Genomic DNA, 16,354 nt, shown 5'->3' with positions numbered 1-16,354 from the left:
GAAGCTAATGACGCTCTCAGGCCTCACGCACTTCTTTGATGTCTTACTAGGTGACTTTCTTAAAGCCATTTCGGTAACTAGACGGCTGGTGGATCTGAAGGACATTGTACCGATCCTCCGAAGTGAGTTCCCTTCCTCCATCATTGCTGCCAATCAGCATGTTCATTTGCTGATATGCAGGTGAGAACTTGATAGATGAAGAATCTCAGCATGATCCGTGTGAACTGTTTCTCAGAATGACAAGCAAATTCAATCAGATCATTGAACAGAACCCGATTCGGAACACATTCCAATTCGGAGTAACCTGGGAATATGTCTTTCAGCCCTGTTCCCACGCAGTCCCTGTCAGGCAAGAGACATCCTCACTGGAGAAGCAAATGACCGTTCTCCAAATCTATCCACATGGCTCATCACTTAACCTCATCCAGCTCATCAACCTTTCATTGTGGCGTTCATGCAGTCCCCAACATTGCTTTTCGGTACCATGTAATGGACGAATGGCCGTCACTCGAGCACGAGCCAAGATGTCCTTGGAATCCAACAACCTGCCCCGCATGTTACTCCTCAACATTGTCTGGGATCTCCGAAACCCCTCTGCACACCAAGTGATCCACCCTTTTGACATTCCCGAAACTATCAACCCAGCGCAGGTTTCGGCCGTACCTCCTCCTATACTCCCCAGCAATCTTCCAATGTACAGATTGAAGGGAATGCTCTGCCGAAAGGGGGACACCGTGCAGGTGACCAGTGGACACTATGTGGCTTTGATAAAGCATGATGATGTGCTGTGGGAGATTGACGACGAAAAAACCTCTCGTATGTTTCTGAACCGGGACGCTTTCGGTGGTACACGATTCCCGGTCTTGCTGTTCTATACACTGGAAGATGAAGTCAAGCCATCAGCAAGTCAACCCATTGCCAAAAAGAGACGACTGAATAAGCCAAGTGGGAAAGCAATGTCAAAATCGGCTTCGAATCCTGAAATACCAAAAGCTGAAGGCCCAACACTGGAAGCACCAAACCCCCAACCTCCCGTTTCGGACGCCATACCAGCTAATTCTTCAAATTCGGAGCTGCCAACTTCGGCCCCGCCAACGCTTGAACCTCCGAATTCGGGAGATCCGAAAGTTCCTCCTCCAAACCCAACGGAACAAGAACCTGCCCCAGTTGATGTCCAGTCCACAAGCTTGGCGCCCACCAGTACCCCTACAGACCCCACCGCTTCTCAGCCCAATGTTCTTCCCACAGTTTCTCAGGGTACCATCCCTCCGAAGCCTACACATATTTCTCCACCTGGTGATGAACCTCCCGAAAGCGGGCCTTCCTCGAGCAACATGCTGTGCCAAACCAACACACCCCAGGGTGAATCGGCTCCCCCCGATCAAGCTATCAGTCTCAATCCCACTGTAGCTTCTCAAGACATTACAGCAGAACCAGATTCCCCATCATCATCCATGGACATTGATCCTCCAAGTGTCGTTCCCACTGTTGAACGCTCTCCCTCACCCGAGGTTCCGCAGTACTGTCAACTAGAAAAGGCTCAGTCAGTCATTGCCGAAAGACTAGCACAAGTTCAGTGGCGTTCGGGGGAATCCTTTCAACCTCTCATCTCCGTCAGCACATTTCAAGATGTTGATAGCCTTTCGGACGATCTCCTTGAGGACCTGTGCGACCAGATGGAAGCTATGTTTCATGACATGGCCGAAGATGAGCATAAGGGCTTGAAGCTGCAGGGTGTAGACTCCACATTCGGGTCAAAAACGTTGCGTAAGTTCTACGGAAGGAATGAGTGGTACACCAATTTCGGAATCGATGATATCTTGCTTTCGGTGTCAGCTTTCATCCGAAATTGTGTGAATCTGGGGATTGGAATGTCTGACCCCATACCAAACTCGTTTGTTTACCGAACCCTAGCTGCTGGTGACAACTGGAACCCATACATACCTGGAGGTACGCCATGGCCTTCTCTGGGCAAGGACGGGCAATGGAGGAAAGAGAACACAGTTGGGGTTCTGATGTCGAGCTCCCATTTTGAGACACTGGTAATCTTTGGGCCACAGAAGCTGGTGTTGATGTATGATGGGGCAGGGGGGACTTATGATTCGGGAGAACAGAAGAAGGTAAGTTGGTCATTCAAAATTACTTCAATGAGGTGCAGCGTCACTGATCAATAGCAATGGTCACGCCTGCTAGAACGCCGTTTGTCCTGGGAAGTCAGAAAAGGCATAGCAACAGAGGCTGAAGCTATGGGTTGGTTGATTGCTCCAAATTCTCAGGTGAGTACAGTACTACTCCCAAGCTCAATAATGACATTCAGGCTACCAGGGATAACCTGGACTGGGTTACACAAGTGGACTCACACAGCTGTGGTCCTCTAGCATGTGCCGCTGCATGTCTTCTTCTCCAGGGAATCAGACCGACTGCTTCTGTGCTTGGGGTGAAATCATCAACTCTGGCTAGAGGTGAGAGTAGAAAACTACGAACAAGTGTGCTTCAACTGGTGCTTGCAATGGCTGCACGGGATCCAGCAAATGAGTCTATATTCAGTCCGAAAGTGAAAAAATTGATGGACAAGTCTGTACCTTCCATGACTTACTACATAGATCGCCTGTAGAGAGGTATCACAGCTGGTTGTGCATGAATATAATGACTAATATACCTCTGGATGTAAAAATACACTTGGTTTGATGCAGATTGGGGCTTGATTATCTTTCCCAAGTGAGTCCGAAGGCACTCCCGAAACACCGAAAACCCCTCCGAAAGCACATCTGACCATCTCATGTATTCCAATATTGTACTGCTTAGGGTCACTAGTCATTGTGTCTACCCAGTGCTTATTTGGATAGTCATAAGCTCTCTTGCAGTGATATATGCAGCCATGACTGTCCGAAATTGGTCAAGGCTGTCCGAAGTCGGTCCGAATTTTGGGGACAATTAATCCTACTACAAGGATCTCTCGCTCACTGACACAAGAAACAGTGAAGTATCTCTTGCAGGGATGTATGCAACATGAGCCAGGCTGGAAGAGTTCAGACATGGAATGCATTACACAGGCTAGTTCACACACAGATGAGACATTTGGACCCCAAACATAGAAAGACCGAAACATGAAATGAAAACACCGAAACGGAAACTCGGCAAAATGAACAAGTGACAGTACATACAAGGGAACTGTAACACGGATTTGATTGGCTACATTTAATCTTGAGAAGAATGGAGATCTGCATTTGTGGGGATTGTGGGAATGGCATCATGAGGTGTTGGTCCTGAAGAAAGTACATTTTCGGAGTTGGAAGGGTCATTTTCGGGATTCGGTGCGGTATTTTCGGAGTTTCGAGCGGTGATCTTGGTGGAAGGGAGATCAAGACTGTGAGCTCTTCTTCGGTCAGAGTACTCGTTCGGCTTCGCAGGGGAGGTCCTAAGGTCAAAGCGGAATTGTTGCCGAGCCTTTTCTTGTTTGGCCTCTTGGAGTTCTGACTCAAGTTGCCTGATGGTGTAGTTGGCCGATTCCCACTCCTCTTGATCCACTTGAAGGTCCGCCCGTAACTTCTCATTTGCTCCCTCCAACTGCGCTTTGAGTTCCTTCAACCCTACATTCTCCATCTCAGTCTCATTTTGCAGGGCAGCGGTAATTTGCACAAACTGCAATGCCTCGTCTATTTGCTGTTGCATTACTCCCTTAGCTGCTTCAGCCTCCGAAAGACGAGCTCGGAGAGTTTCCAATTCGGTGTTTTCCTTCTCAGCCATCTGTCTGGCCAGATCTGAACACCGCTGTTCAGCAAACTGACGAGCCTGAGCCTCCTTTTCCTTATCCCCCATTGCACTAGCGAACCTCTGGCTCATAGTCTTGAGCCCTTCCTGAGTCTCCTCCAACTGCTTTCGGATTGAAGCAATTTCGGCGTCCTTTTCGGCGGTGACTCGGGCAACAGCATGATCTCTCTCCTCATTCTTATCAATCTGCTCTTTGTACAGCCGGTCCAGTGTCTTTACCTCTCCTTGAGCCACATCTCTTTCAGAAACCACCGAGTCATACCGCGCTTTGAATTCACTCCATGTCCCATTGATAGCTCTCACACCCGAAAGTGATTGTGTGACACTTTCGGAGAAGGCTTGATGACGTCCTCGGTTGATTTCTCGGTAATAGTCTATCATTTCGGAAACTTGAGCAACCATTCGGGAAGAGAATTGCTCCTCAAACTGAGCCTGAGTCTCTTGAAACTCACTCATACGATGCAGACACTGTTCAACTTCGGGCATGGTAGACGGTGGAGCCTGGATGTAAGGGACAACCTTTTCGGGTGCAGGCTGGTCCAAGGAAGGGACAGTGGGCCTTTGGGTCCGAAATTCGGGCTGGAGTGGTGGGTTCATTTGAGGGAGTTTACTGACCACATTGACCGAAGTGACAGGAATGGAGGGTATCTGACCTGGCAAAGCTGTGGGACCAGAGCCAACGAATTCTGAATGAGAACGAATGAGAGAAGTGGGAGGTGGAGTCTGAGGGGGAGCCGATTGGGAAGCAAAGAGTGGAGGAACTATGGGCTTCGGAGCCATCGTGGGTTTCGGAACATTGGTTGATGGGTTTGGACCAGGAAGACTCTGCACACCTGATCGACCCAGGCGCTTCTGCTGTAGCCACTGCTTTACCTCTGCAAACGTATGCAGTGAGGTAGGTAGTGGGGAGATTTGGGGAGGGCCAGAGACGAGAGAAGAAGACCCAGGTTGAAGGTTTGGAGGAGGGCCTGCTTTCGGAGCAGGGGAGGGGCTGGGGAAGGGGGCCGGTGTGACACTTTTAGCTTGGTGAGGCGAAGGGATTGTTGGTGATTCTTGCAATGTAACACCCAAAACCGATTGTGTTTGTGCTATAAATGGGTCTAGAGCAGAGGGAACGGCCTGTTGTCGAACAGATACGGCAGGAGAAGGAACAGGACCAACAGGGGACATTGTGGGCACCTTTTCGGAGGTAAGATCCATTTCGGGCTGGGGAGGACCTTGTTCAATGGAGAACGGACGAGCCCGTTTCGGTTCGGCCTGGGACTCTTCTACATCCTCCAGGGCACGCTTGTTCACAGGAGGATGAACAGGACTACTTCGGACAAGTATCGGAGAAACCCCAGCTGGCAAACCTGCAGAGAAAACGGGGGGGGCGGTTTCGGAGGGTTCCTTTTCGGGAACAACATCGGCAAATTTTGGAGGGCGGGGAGGGAATCGTGGCCTCTCATTTCGGGCTGTAGATGGTTCCGGTTGAGGTCCTTCTTCCCCATCATCTTGACCCAAGCTGGAATCTTGAACAAGAATAGGACCAGCTGGAGAAGACAGTTCTGTTTCTCCCTAAAAGTCAGCTGCTGAGTCTTGCTTTCAGTTCGGAACCTAGAAAACTCACCTCCGAACGAGGTTGCTCTCTAGCAGACGTAGGCGCTTCGGTGAGAGGTTTCGGAGAAGGTCTGACAACCCATTTCGGACCGGGTTTTGCAGCATCCCCAGCTGCGACAGTGCCTCCCCTAGCAGTCCTACGCTTGTCCTTCGGTCCTACCGGTTGCTGCAGTGGCGCATTTGAGAACCCAATCGCCGTGGAAGCTGCAGGGGGAGCTTTTTCTTTTCCCTTTCCTTTTCCTTTTTCGGGAGGGGGGGGAGAAACCGATTTCTTGGGAGCCGAAGCTCTTGTGGAGCGTGTTGTGGTGGCTGGCCGGCGAGGTTTCGGAGGGGAGGGATGTGGTGAATGTTCAGAGTCCGATGAGTCCGAATCAGAATCCGAGCTGTCCTCAGGCTTGTCCTGACCTTGTGATGACTTTTTCGGTCGTTTTTCACTTTCGGAGGACTCTTCGACAAGGAAATTGGTCGGCTTGCCCTTGAGGGAGCAGGTGAGAGGGGGCTTTGTGGAGTTATAACAGTGCACACAGACACGAAACTTTCCTTCGTCCCAACGGTTGAGAAACACTGGTCGACCATCAGGTACATTGACACATTTCACTTCGGGATGTCTGAGATCAGCATTGAGTTTCGTTAATTTCTCCCGAATTCGGGAGCCATATTTGATAAACCAATACTCACGTGTAATTGAAAGCCGAAACACAAAACTGGACATGACAGTTTGGCTTTGTGGCCGACTCATCCGCCGAATAACATCGTGACCCTCTAGTAATCGCCCGAATACCCTCTTCCTTCATTTGTTTCGGGGTAGCTTCCCGAAGTCCTAGCTTTTCAGCAAGCTGAGGAAGATACTTCGGCTCTGCATGCCACCAGGGCTGGAGGTAGAACCCTATCTCAGCTTGAAAAGAACGAAGTGATTTCTCATTCTTCCAAATGGGGTGTTGTGGCTGAAGATACTTTTGGAAGTGAACATGGTCGGGGTGTAATTTGTAACCCTTCGGAGGGTTTACACTGGATTTATCTGTTTTTGGGTCGAAGGGGTTCGGCATTTTGAGAAAGAGGTCAAAGAGGTCAGAGAGATTGGGAGGAAGGGGGAGTGGGAAGACTCTAATTTTGATGATAAGATAATTCGGACGAGCCAAGGCGGAAGGTGAGATGAAGCACACAGATGCAGAATGAGCAGTGAGATCAGTTGAGAGTGAGCAGTGGAGAGCAGATGAAAAACGCTGGCTAATGTATGCTGGAAAAAGATATGAAGATGCTGAAGTGAAGTGAAGTGAAGAGAAGAAGTGAATTGAAGGAATGAAAAAGGGGGAAAATCGCGTCAGCCCGTGTTAGTACTTAGTAGAAGTTCAATCAACACATCACCATCAGACACGTCAACATGATGGATCCTTAAGAGAGTTTTGTGCATTCAGAGGATGTATTACCATGAACATGAACATACATACATACTTACATACATGAAAGAAGCTATTCACTTGGGTAGATTGGTAGTCAGTAGTGAGTATGTGACTATCACCGAAAGCTCCCGAATTCGGCCGAAAGGGGACCGAAAAGGAAGTAGGATTTCGGGCTGGGGACATTGCCCATGCCCCTGTGGTCAATACTCCGAAAGCTGTGCCGAAAATGGTATGAATAGACTCAGAAGGCGTCAGGCATTCCAATGATATCAGAAAAGCCACGGAAAGATGATTTTTTAATAGTGAAGGTATTTGGGTCAGTAGTGACGGGATATGGGAGTTGAACGTCGTATTTTGGGAGAAAGTGGCAAAATTTCGTCGGGATTAATTCGAGTTCCGTCGGGATTATCCACTTTTGCAACTGACCTCCTCTACAAATTTACCTTTTAGCTTACTCTCTTTGAGGTCGACGTAGAGGAGAACCGAGGCAGCGACTCTGGCCTTCACAGTCAAATCAGCAAGGATAGTACTCCATTTCTTGAATAAGAGTGCGCGTGGAACATGACAGGCCTCCCCCCCAAACCCAACTTTCAACCTGGTCCTTCCGCTCCTTCGTCCAATCGACGTGTTCAATCATCCTCGAACCCACCCTTGCCTCAATTCCCTCACAGTGAGCCATATCCTTCTTATCCCTATTCGAATCAGACGTACGATCCCTCGAGCGCATACCCCACATACAATCTCTCAGGTGGATATCCATGGCCCATTCCGACATATCCCCCCCAACATTCTTTCGGCCAGTCTCTCTTTACGTCACATCGTTCCGTTCCTGCTTATATTCCGAATGCATACTCCTCAAATGTAGGAGCAAGCTATGTAGAGACACAAGGACCCCAGGTGAAACGTCCACGAGTGAATAACGGGCAGAATAGATCCGGTGGTGGGGTCAAAGCATGGAGGAATTGTTCGTTTCCCGGATGTAAATTCGTAGGATCGGGAGAAGATGTAGAAGTTCATGAAGGTGATAGACATTTGATCTTTCGGAATGGACCCAAAGTGGAGAGGAGTGAAGAGGAAGAAAGGTTTGCTAAACGTAATGGGTGAGTGTATCTCCTTCTTTCATATCTACCTCTGCTTCATCCTTGATACTGCATCAGCTTATGCGAAACGTCGGGTGTCGGTAATAGGGAAAGACATGTAATACAAGACATGAAAGGCAGCTCTGACGTTGGGTAAGGAGGAGCTGACAAACAAGACCAAACCCCGTAATTCAAGGTACGAACATCACCCTCGAAACTCAAGAGGATATAGAAAAGTGGATAGCAGAGAGAAAGAACAAATGGCCTTCTGCCCAACGGGTTGCGGAAAAGGTCAGCTATACGTTTATGTGAAGCCTGACCTAGCTGACAAGGAACAGCAAGAAGAGCGAAGGGCTGCTATCGAACGTGGTGAAACTCCCGGACGAGGGAGAGGAAGGGGCGGTGGTAGAGGTATGGGCAAGCGAGCTAGGGATCCAGCGGCTATGGCTGAAGACTGGGGACGACCGGTCGACTCTTCCTCTTCCCATTCACGCGGAGAGGCCTTTCGAGGTCGTGGTAGGGGTAGAGAGAGGGGACGTGGAAACAGGGGTGGACGTGGACGAGGCACATGGAAAGGAGGGTATCACGGTGATAATGAAGACCACACTGCTCAGAACAATCCACAACTACCACAAACCTCGATTTTGTCGTCATCCTCTATCACGCCGTCTCAAGCACCTTCAGTGTCGACGTCGGGTCAGACCATCACAAGTTTGGCCGCTTTGGGCGACTACGACTCTGATGATTCAGATTCATCATCAACCACGTCGGATTCAAGCTCTGACTCAGACTCGGGATCAGACACGAGTGACAGCGAAAGTAACGCAACGGTAATCAAAGAAGAGGTGGTGATATTGGAGGAGCCCAAGGCGAATGCCCCGACAAAGCGGATCTGCAAGTTCTTCGCCAAGAGTGGTCGATGCAAGCATGGTGATAAATGTCATTTTGCTCATATCGTATGTCACCTTCATTCTTATCATGGAATCTATTAAAATTCAGAAACCCGATCCAGGATCCATGACAAAAGGTCCAGTAAAACATCGAGGAGCCGGACTTCCCAGACAGCCTCAGCAAAAGAAGGTCAACCCATTTGAACGTCCCAGTATGCTCGGAGCTGTCAGTATTCCCCCTTCTCCTAATTCTTACGAGCTAACAGATCAGTTGCTGGCGACCCCTATACAGAACACAGTATCCCAGTTGTCACAAACCATCCGGTTCTTAGTGGCGAATGACATGCTTGAAGGGGTCGAACTAAAACCTGGTCAGGCGGAAGAGGAGGAGAAGAAGAGGAATATGATCAAAGTTATCGACTCTCAAACCGAGGTTGAGGGTGAGAGTGAAGAGTCTGTGAGAATAGACACAGAGGTAGCCACTCCCCAAGTAGCATAGCCATCAGGAGATGCATGTACATACCAAAATTTCGATGATATGACCTTGTTCATGACCGCTTTCGTAGAGAAAGCTGGCTTGGCCTTGTGTGCCACGCTACCTGCCTTTCACCCAAAGGTGTCTGCTATTCATAAAGCTTACTCTTACTCTTCTCAACTCTTCTCCTCTCTCGAAGCGACACACTCTCATAGGCTCGTCTTAAATTCAGCAGGTACAACCCTGCTTCGTCCCCCATGGCAGCCAACGTACTCGCTGTCGCTTCCAACCTTTCTTCATTATTCGGCAAATCCTCCTCACTCTCCTCATACACCTTACATTCCTCTGCCCCTTCCCCAGCTTCTTCCTCCTCTCATCTACCCAGTACCTCCGCCTTATCCTCTAAACCTTTGACAGTGGGACTATGGAAGGTGGTAGGTGCCACACATAACTCAACGTCCAAAGATGTTTCTGTGTGGGTGTTCGAGAAGAAGATTCTCGATGGTATTCGGGGAGATTCTTCCGGACGTACGACCCATGCTGCCAGAGAATGGGTCATAGAACAGCTTAAGAAAGAAGTATGTCCATAACCTTTTTCTAGAGCTTGTGATTCGTGTATTGATGACTAGGCAACATCCCTTGGGAGATTGAGACATCCTGATATACTTCACATGGTTGAACCTTTGGAAGAAACTCGATCCGAGCTCACTTTCGTCACTGAGGTAGTCACTTCCTCTCTCGGTATCCTCCTCTCCGCAGTTTCTGGATCTTCAAAAAGACAAAACGGACAAAGTAGACCTCCTGGTATGGAAGGAACGGAGGAAGTGGATCTGGACGAAGTAGAAATTCAAAAGGGTACTTTACAAATAGCAAAAGGATTGAGATTCTTACATCAACAAGCTAGGATGGTTCATCTCAATCTGTCTCCAGAGGCTATATTGATAAATTCAAAAGTTAGTTTTCTGCAATTCATTCAGGTCAGTTGCTGACAACTAGGGAGACTGGAAGTTATCAGGATTGGGATTGACCACCCCTCTCACTCAACCTGACGGATCGGCGACAAAGTATGTTTACCCAGAAGGCGATGGTAGATTACCTCCTCAAGTACAATGGAAGCTTGATTATTTAGGTGAGTAATCATTCAAGACTGATTGCTACTTGATGAGGAGAGCTGATAACATAGCTCCTGAATATGCTCTGGACGCTACTTTGACACCTGCTTCAGATCTCTATTCACTAGGATGTGTACTTTATGCGGTACATATGGGAGGGAAACCTCCTTTTCAGAACCGTGGTTCTATGCAAAGCTTGAGGGAAAATGCAGAGGGATCTTTGATAAGACGAGATTGGGCGAGTGGGTCTAGATGGGAGAGACAAAGTTCTGAGCTTAAAGGTTAGTCTCGCACCTTCCTTAATTCAATCAATGATGAGCTGAAGATTAGATCTGCTGCCTAGATTACTTACTCGACAACCTTCTACAAGAATATCACTTGCTTCTTTACCTTCACATCCTTTCTTCTCTTCCTTGGCCATCAACACGCTCAATTTCCTAGATCCTACTACCTTTGCCTCCAAACCGCGAGAGGAGAAAGCTACCTTTTTACGTGGATTGGTCAGAGTCTTACCAAACTTCTCTGATAGATTACGGAAAGGAAAGATCTTACCTAGTTTATTAGACGAAGTGAGTTATACTCATCGTCGTTGACAGGTGATAAACTGATATGGTAGATGAAAGATTCATATTTATTACCTTTTCTCCTCCCTAATGTCTTTGAGATCTCACGATCTTTGACCAAAGATGAATTCACCTCCGTACTTCCCAAGCTCAAGCCCCTCTTTGCGCTCAAAGATCCGCCACAGAATATGATGAGTGAGCTGTCATTGAAATTGGCGATCAAGCTGACATGTAGCTTTGCTGGAACATCTCTCTTTGTTTGAAGAAAAGACCAATCCTCCTATATTTCGAGAACGTAAGTCAGCTTGTGAATACAGACATTAATGGCTGATCTCGAAGATGTCATGCCTCTCATATATAACTCTCTCGAATGTGAACATTTGCCGGTCCAAGAGAAAGCTCTCAAAGCTGTACCTCACCTTTGCGAAGTTCTCGATTATAGTACGGTACAAAATGTCCTTCTAGTCAAAGTAGCTGTGAGTCAGTCTTATTTTGTCTTGGACGGTGCTAATGAAAGATTCTTTTCACTAGAACTCGGATACTCTCGGTGAAAGTTCAGACTTTGGAATGTTTCGAAGCCATGGTGAAAACTCTAGACAAGGCGACATTGACTACGAAGCTGGTACCTCTTTTGGCCAAGATCAAAACGAAAGGTAGGCTTCTTCTGTCTTTATAGGATCACTTAGCTGACAAATAGAACCCGCTGTCATGGTCATTTACCTTGTACATTTCTTAGACGGTGCTGATGGTATAGATGGCCACTTTGGCAGTGCACGCAGCGATGGGAGCCAAAGTCGATCGTGAAGCCATCGCCACTTTGGTTCTTCCTCAACTTTGGGCAATGTCCATGGGTCCTCTTCTCAATGCTGAGCAATTCGGTCGTTTCATGCAGTCAGTTCTTCTCTCTTCATCATACCTATGAATTTTGTCACCTATGAGAAGTACTGATTTAGCAGGGTGATAAAATCTCTTGGGAATAGAGTGGAAAGTGAACATATGCAACATCTCCGTGATGTTCGACGAATAGAACAACAAACAGCAAGTTTCAATACCGATATCAGTATCGGGACCGATCCCTTCGCTACGAACGGATTCAATAGTGGAGAAATGGACTTTGAATCTTTGGTAAAAGGTTCCTCTACTCCTACTATCTCCGAACCACAAGTACAAGTGACAGATCCTTGGAATGACAATTCTTGGCTTAATGGAACATCCGATTCTTCTCTAGTGAGCTATCTTCCTCTTTACTTTGGAAACTAAAGGGATTCAGCTGATATGAAGTCAAACGAATTCAACGCAATACTTCAACCTTTATCCTCTACCACTTTCCCTTCCACATCTAACAATACTTCGCCCGTGCGTTCACCTGCATTACCCAGTCCAAGAGGTGGTGGATCATCTAAATTGAAAGCTAGACCTGTTCCTTCTTCCGCATTCAACACATCAGCCTTTGAATCCATCCCTACTCTCGCACCACCCACTTTATCATCCCCACCCGTACCATCAGCTCAACCTTCCATGTCTACACCGAGTTATAGCCCCTTTCAGTCCATTCAACCTGATCCAAAGCCCGCAACTCATAATCTTAGACAAATATCGGGCAATAAACCAAATTACAATATCTCACTCGATCCACAAATCCCTGCTATCCAATCTTCTAACACCTTGTCCCCACCTAGAATGACAAGTTCATTCTCAACTCCATCAATACAGCCGATGCAAAGTCTGCAAACCCTTCAACCCCAATCAACAACTACTTTCTCTTCATCTGTTCAATCTCAAAATTCGACCCCTCAATCAACTCAATCAGCGCAACCTACGGTGAAACCACCACCGGGATGGACACCAGGATTGATGCAACCTACCCTTGTACCCAAAACTGTTCAGCCAGCCTTGGGCAAGATGAATTGGGACGATTTCGATCCATTGAAATGATATACGTCGATTTTTCTGGCCCATGACATACAGTATCATTGTGATACCCCTCATTTAGATATTCTTATATTGTGCATATGCATCATTGACAACTTGGCGATATCATAGGTCATTGAGGGCCTTAGCTCCAAGATTTGTCATGGTGACATTACAGTACATTCAAGCCATTGAGAATGACAGTTGTGTTTACAAGGGTGATCCCCTGGAGATAGATCAAATCAAGAGGAGTCAAAAGTGAGGATGACATCTCCGGACGGACCGACTAATCACTATCACTATCCGAATCCTCATTGATCGCTCGACCTCTTCTAGGACCAAGATCCTCATCATCACTACTCGTATATTCACTCTCATCATCGTCATGTATCGGAGAAGCTTTTACTTTTCCCCCTCTCATCATTGTCATTTGTCCTGCTAAAGTATCTTCGTCCGGTTCAGAAATATCATCTTCTGAAGATTCATCTTCTTGTGGTTCTTCCACTTGTAACTGATCATTAACTTTCTACTTGATCACACTCATATCTCCTTTTCTGAACAAGACAACAAAGATAGTCAGAAGAACAAAGATTTGACTCACAACAATGGGTACCGCCACATCAGCGCCTAAATAAGTATCACTCCTCCAGTGAGCTACAAAAGTATATGTATTCGCTTGAGGAGGAGCTTGAAATTGGAGGTTGTATTCGCGTGATTCGGTAGGTTGAGTAAGATCTTCAGGAGGGAAAGGTATGTCGGTTATTTTAGTAGGGGCTACAATGACTCTGTCATTTTTCGAATCGCCTAATAAGACGTAATAATGAGGTTTTCGAAGCTACTCATCAGATCATGATATAAAGCAACGAAGTAACGTCACTCACCTGTGGCCATCTGGGAGCATGAGCGTACCCATTGGAACTCCATTGCTTATCCTCAGAATTCTCAATGTCACTTTTCGATCTCTCACGTTTCTGCACCTTTTCCACAATAATCTCTTTTACCTCTTCAACCTTCTCTTTGACATCACCATTTATTATTATCTTTTTATCTTGCGCTTCTTCTCCCACTTTGTCGATCGTTTCCTCTACAGCTGCCACGGAGTCTTTCGAGTCGTCTGCATTATCATCCACCCCTGACTTCTCTTCCTTCGTATGACCATTCAGATGCATGTGCCCATTGGAGGATTTCTCAGTTGTGCTTGTCGTAAGAGGAGTGGAGGGATAGACATAGCGACATTTCCAAGTAAGCTTGACGATGGCGCTAGGCGTGATTTGTCTTTCTCCGGATACTATTTGTCAGTCAATCGTTCACATAGTCGGTGTTGCGATCCATTCGGCGGGAATGGATTTAAACCCAATATTCGGCCACAGGATTGAGGAAAGGGAAAACAGAGTATCGGACTGTCTGAGGTACACAAGGCAAAAGAAGTACACAAGTAGATGAAGATCAGACATACCGGTGAACTTGACATCGGTTACTTCCAGTCTTGGCCACCGATTGACCACCTCCAATGTCCTCTCCGACACCCACTTCTCTTCTTTCTTCGCTGCATGCCATTTCTCCAACCACCGCTTCCCTTCCGCTCCTAATCTTATCTGCATCTCTTGCCCCAATTCCGGCCCCACGTCGGGAAACTGGGCCAAAGGTGAGACGTCTGGCGGTAAGGCTTGCACCAAACAGGGCTGAAGAGAAATGGCCAGGAGAGAGGTCGCGAGCCAATTCCTAGCGAGCGCGATGTTTAGCAGACCATTTAGGATTGTGGGCATATTCTGCAGCATGGACAACATTTCTGATGAATCAGTTGCTGCTTTCTTGGATTGTTGAGGACGTACCTGACCGGAGCTCTGGCTCACTAAGATCCATTCTGAGCAAATGTGTCCAGAGAAGGGCTTGGGCACGTCGGGCAGCCGCACTGGTGACTTGTACCCTGCCTTCCCTTCGGGCCAACGGACTTTGATGAACGTCCCATTCTTCCTTCTTTGCCTCAATAGCCTTCTCCAGAGTCTCAATCTTGGCTTGTCTCTCTTTGCGCTCTTTTTTGCTTCCGGCTTTTTTGCCAGCCAGAAGAGCTTGGAATTCGACTGCCGAAGCGAGGAGAGCAATGAGGGAGAAAAAGTCTGTGTCTTCTCGCAAGGACAAAAAGAATGTCTCGGCTGAAGCATTAAGGATCCCGTCTCTTGTCAACTGACGTTGAGAGAACCACCATCGGCCCTGCACAGTTAGTACCTTACGGCATGCACAGCAGCAAGACTGAGAAAGATGCCTGGGGGAACAAGTCAGGTACAGTCAAACTCACCACAACGTATGGTATCCCTCCACCCAAAAGCAAAGCGTATGCAGCCAACACAGCGATACTGTTCTTCCCCTCGACCACCCATTGTGGAATGGCGATTTTATCTTCTCTCTGTTGCGGTCCATCGGGATTCCCATACTTTGCCAAATTCTCCCTCGTTACCTCATCCGTCAAGGATTTGTAGGCCTTTGTCAGTTCGACAAATTTAGCATCGGCGTCTTCTTTCGTCTGATTGTCCGCAAGTTTGATCTTGTCCGGATGACTATCACATCAGCTGACCTTCCACGTCATCAGGTCGGATCGGCAGGTTCAACTGACAATTGCAAAGATAGCTTTTTGTAATGCTTTTTGATCTGTTTGTCTGAGCTCGAGTCACTAAGCCCAAGGATTTCGAAAGGGTTATAGACTGTCTCCCCAGCTATACGAGGTGCAGTAGCAAGGGCGTAGCAGAGATAGGCGAGAAATGTCCATCCGAGTAGTAGTGGCAGTATTCGTCGTCGGAAACGAGAGGGTCGATTACGCTTCTCCACTTGTAAAACTCTTGACCGGGCATCCTGACATTCAGAGCAGGTACAGAGAGGTTTTGTGGTGTCTGAAAAGGCGGTCAGCTGTAGAAGAAGCAAAAGGAGAGAGACATGCCTTTGGGAGCTGGCTTGAGAACGATGTACGTGGCGGGTAGGAGGATGATGGCGAGGAATGTGACACCAAAGTAAGATGCTAGCGATCCCGAGTCATCGTAAGATATACCTGGGGCCATGACTGAGGGTTGACCTCTATGCCCTTTACAATAAGAAAAGACAAAGTAGAGTAAGTAGTCTACGACTTTTGACCGGGACAGAGTTGCAGGTGGGAGCTTGCTAATTGGGGACCGAATAAAGTACAAGTAGAGCATCGGACCAACTACCAAAGTCGACTTTTCACCGGTTTCGACAGTCACTCGTCCAAGTACTAAGTAGCGTTTTTATCCCTATACTTTCACTTCTTGTCATGTACGGTCAACGTGAGTCTTGAATCTATTCCAGACGATGCTGAAGTGCTGTAGCTCCTTTCATTCCTCCAGCAGGTCTACCACCCTTCCCTCCGAACCGACCTCCCCCAAATGCGCTCCCAGGCGGTTTCCCACCTTTCCCTCCACCTCAAGGATTTATGCCTCCCCCGTTCCCTCATGGCATACCTCCGAACGGTACTCCTCCACAGATGGTCCCCTCAACTCCTATGCCTGGATACAGACCCCCTCCCTCGGCCATACCTCCACGTCCAA

At 47.7% G+C, this 16,354-nt stretch overlaps 5 protein-coding genes across 5 annotated transcripts in view; 3 read left to right on the top strand and 2 right to left on the bottom strand.

Annotated features, from left to right (window-relative positions):
• The window catches only part of TREMEDRAFT_58891 (uncharacterized protein), a gene marked incomplete at both ends in the record, with an annotated part of 5,847 nt that extends 3,233 nt beyond the window's left edge, over positions 1-2,614 (top strand). Inside the window, 4 exons of the mRNA XM_007001380.1 lie at positions 101-122; positions 181-2,120; positions 2,175-2,276; positions 2,318-2,614. Coding sequence (XP_007001442.1) covers positions 101-122; positions 181-2,120; positions 2,175-2,276; positions 2,318-2,614 — 2,361 coding nt within the window. The remainder of the gene's footprint in view (positions 1-100; positions 123-180; positions 2,121-2,174; positions 2,277-2,317) is intronic.
• A 584-nt stretch (positions 2,615-3,198) lies between these two features.
• Positions 3,199-6,416, bottom strand: TREMEDRAFT_58890 (uncharacterized protein; the record flags this gene model as incomplete). The annotated part of the gene is made up of 3 exons (XM_007001379.1): positions 3,199-5,328; positions 5,381-5,978; positions 6,049-6,416. The coding sequence occupies 3 exons, from the start codon at positions 6,414-6,416 to the stop codon at positions 3,199-3,201; spliced, it is 3,096 nt and encodes a 1,031-aa protein (XP_007001441.1).
• A 915-nt stretch (positions 6,417-7,331) lies between these two features.
• TREMEDRAFT_67022 (uncharacterized protein) lies at positions 7,332-9,233 on the top strand (the record flags this gene model as incomplete). Its single annotated transcript, XM_007001841.1, has 8 exons — positions 7,332-7,440; positions 7,519-7,646; positions 7,668-7,870; positions 8,026-8,140; positions 8,188-8,805; positions 8,849-8,965; positions 9,011-9,196; positions 9,219-9,233. The coding sequence occupies 8 exons, from the start codon at positions 7,332-7,334 to the stop codon at positions 9,231-9,233; spliced, it is 1,491 nt and encodes a 496-aa protein (XP_007001903.1).
• A 175-nt stretch (positions 9,234-9,408) lies between these two features.
• TREMEDRAFT_70798 (uncharacterized protein) lies at positions 9,409-12,921 on the top strand. Its single transcript, XM_007001977.1, has 12 exons — positions 9,409-9,792; positions 9,844-10,167; positions 10,211-10,343; positions 10,398-10,607; positions 10,657-10,895; positions 10,943-11,084; positions 11,125-11,184; positions 11,229-11,365; positions 11,407-11,542; positions 11,660-11,780; positions 11,846-12,116; positions 12,171-12,921. Exons 1-12 carry the CDS (start codon positions 9,472-9,474, stop codon positions 12,822-12,824), a joined length of 2,748 nt encoding a protein of 915 aa, XP_007002039.1. The 5' UTR covers positions 9,409-9,471; the 3' UTR covers positions 12,825-12,921.
• Positions 12,922-13,086: 165 nt separating this feature from the next.
• Positions 13,087-15,850, bottom strand: TREMEDRAFT_26719 (uncharacterized protein; the record flags this gene model as incomplete). The annotated part of the gene is made up of 10 exons (XM_007000724.1): positions 13,087-13,311; positions 13,387-13,635; positions 13,682-13,794; positions 13,957-14,088; positions 14,154-14,200; positions 14,253-14,589; positions 14,633-15,011; positions 15,097-15,355; positions 15,412-15,701; positions 15,755-15,850. The coding sequence occupies 10 exons, from the start codon at positions 15,848-15,850 to the stop codon at positions 13,087-13,089; spliced, it is 2,127 nt and encodes a 708-aa protein (XP_007000786.1).
• Between the last annotated feature and the right edge of the window lie 504 nt (positions 15,851-16,354).

The sequence above is a fragment of the Tremella mesenterica genome (genome assembly GCF_000271645.1).
Source record: "Tremella mesenterica DSM 1558 unplaced genomic scaffold TREMEscaffold_1, whole genome shotgun sequence".
Classification (NCBI taxonomy): domain Eukaryota; kingdom Fungi; phylum Basidiomycota; class Tremellomycetes; order Tremellales; family Tremellaceae; genus Tremella; species Tremella mesenterica.
This window is presented reverse-complemented; position numbering and strand designations above follow the sequence as displayed.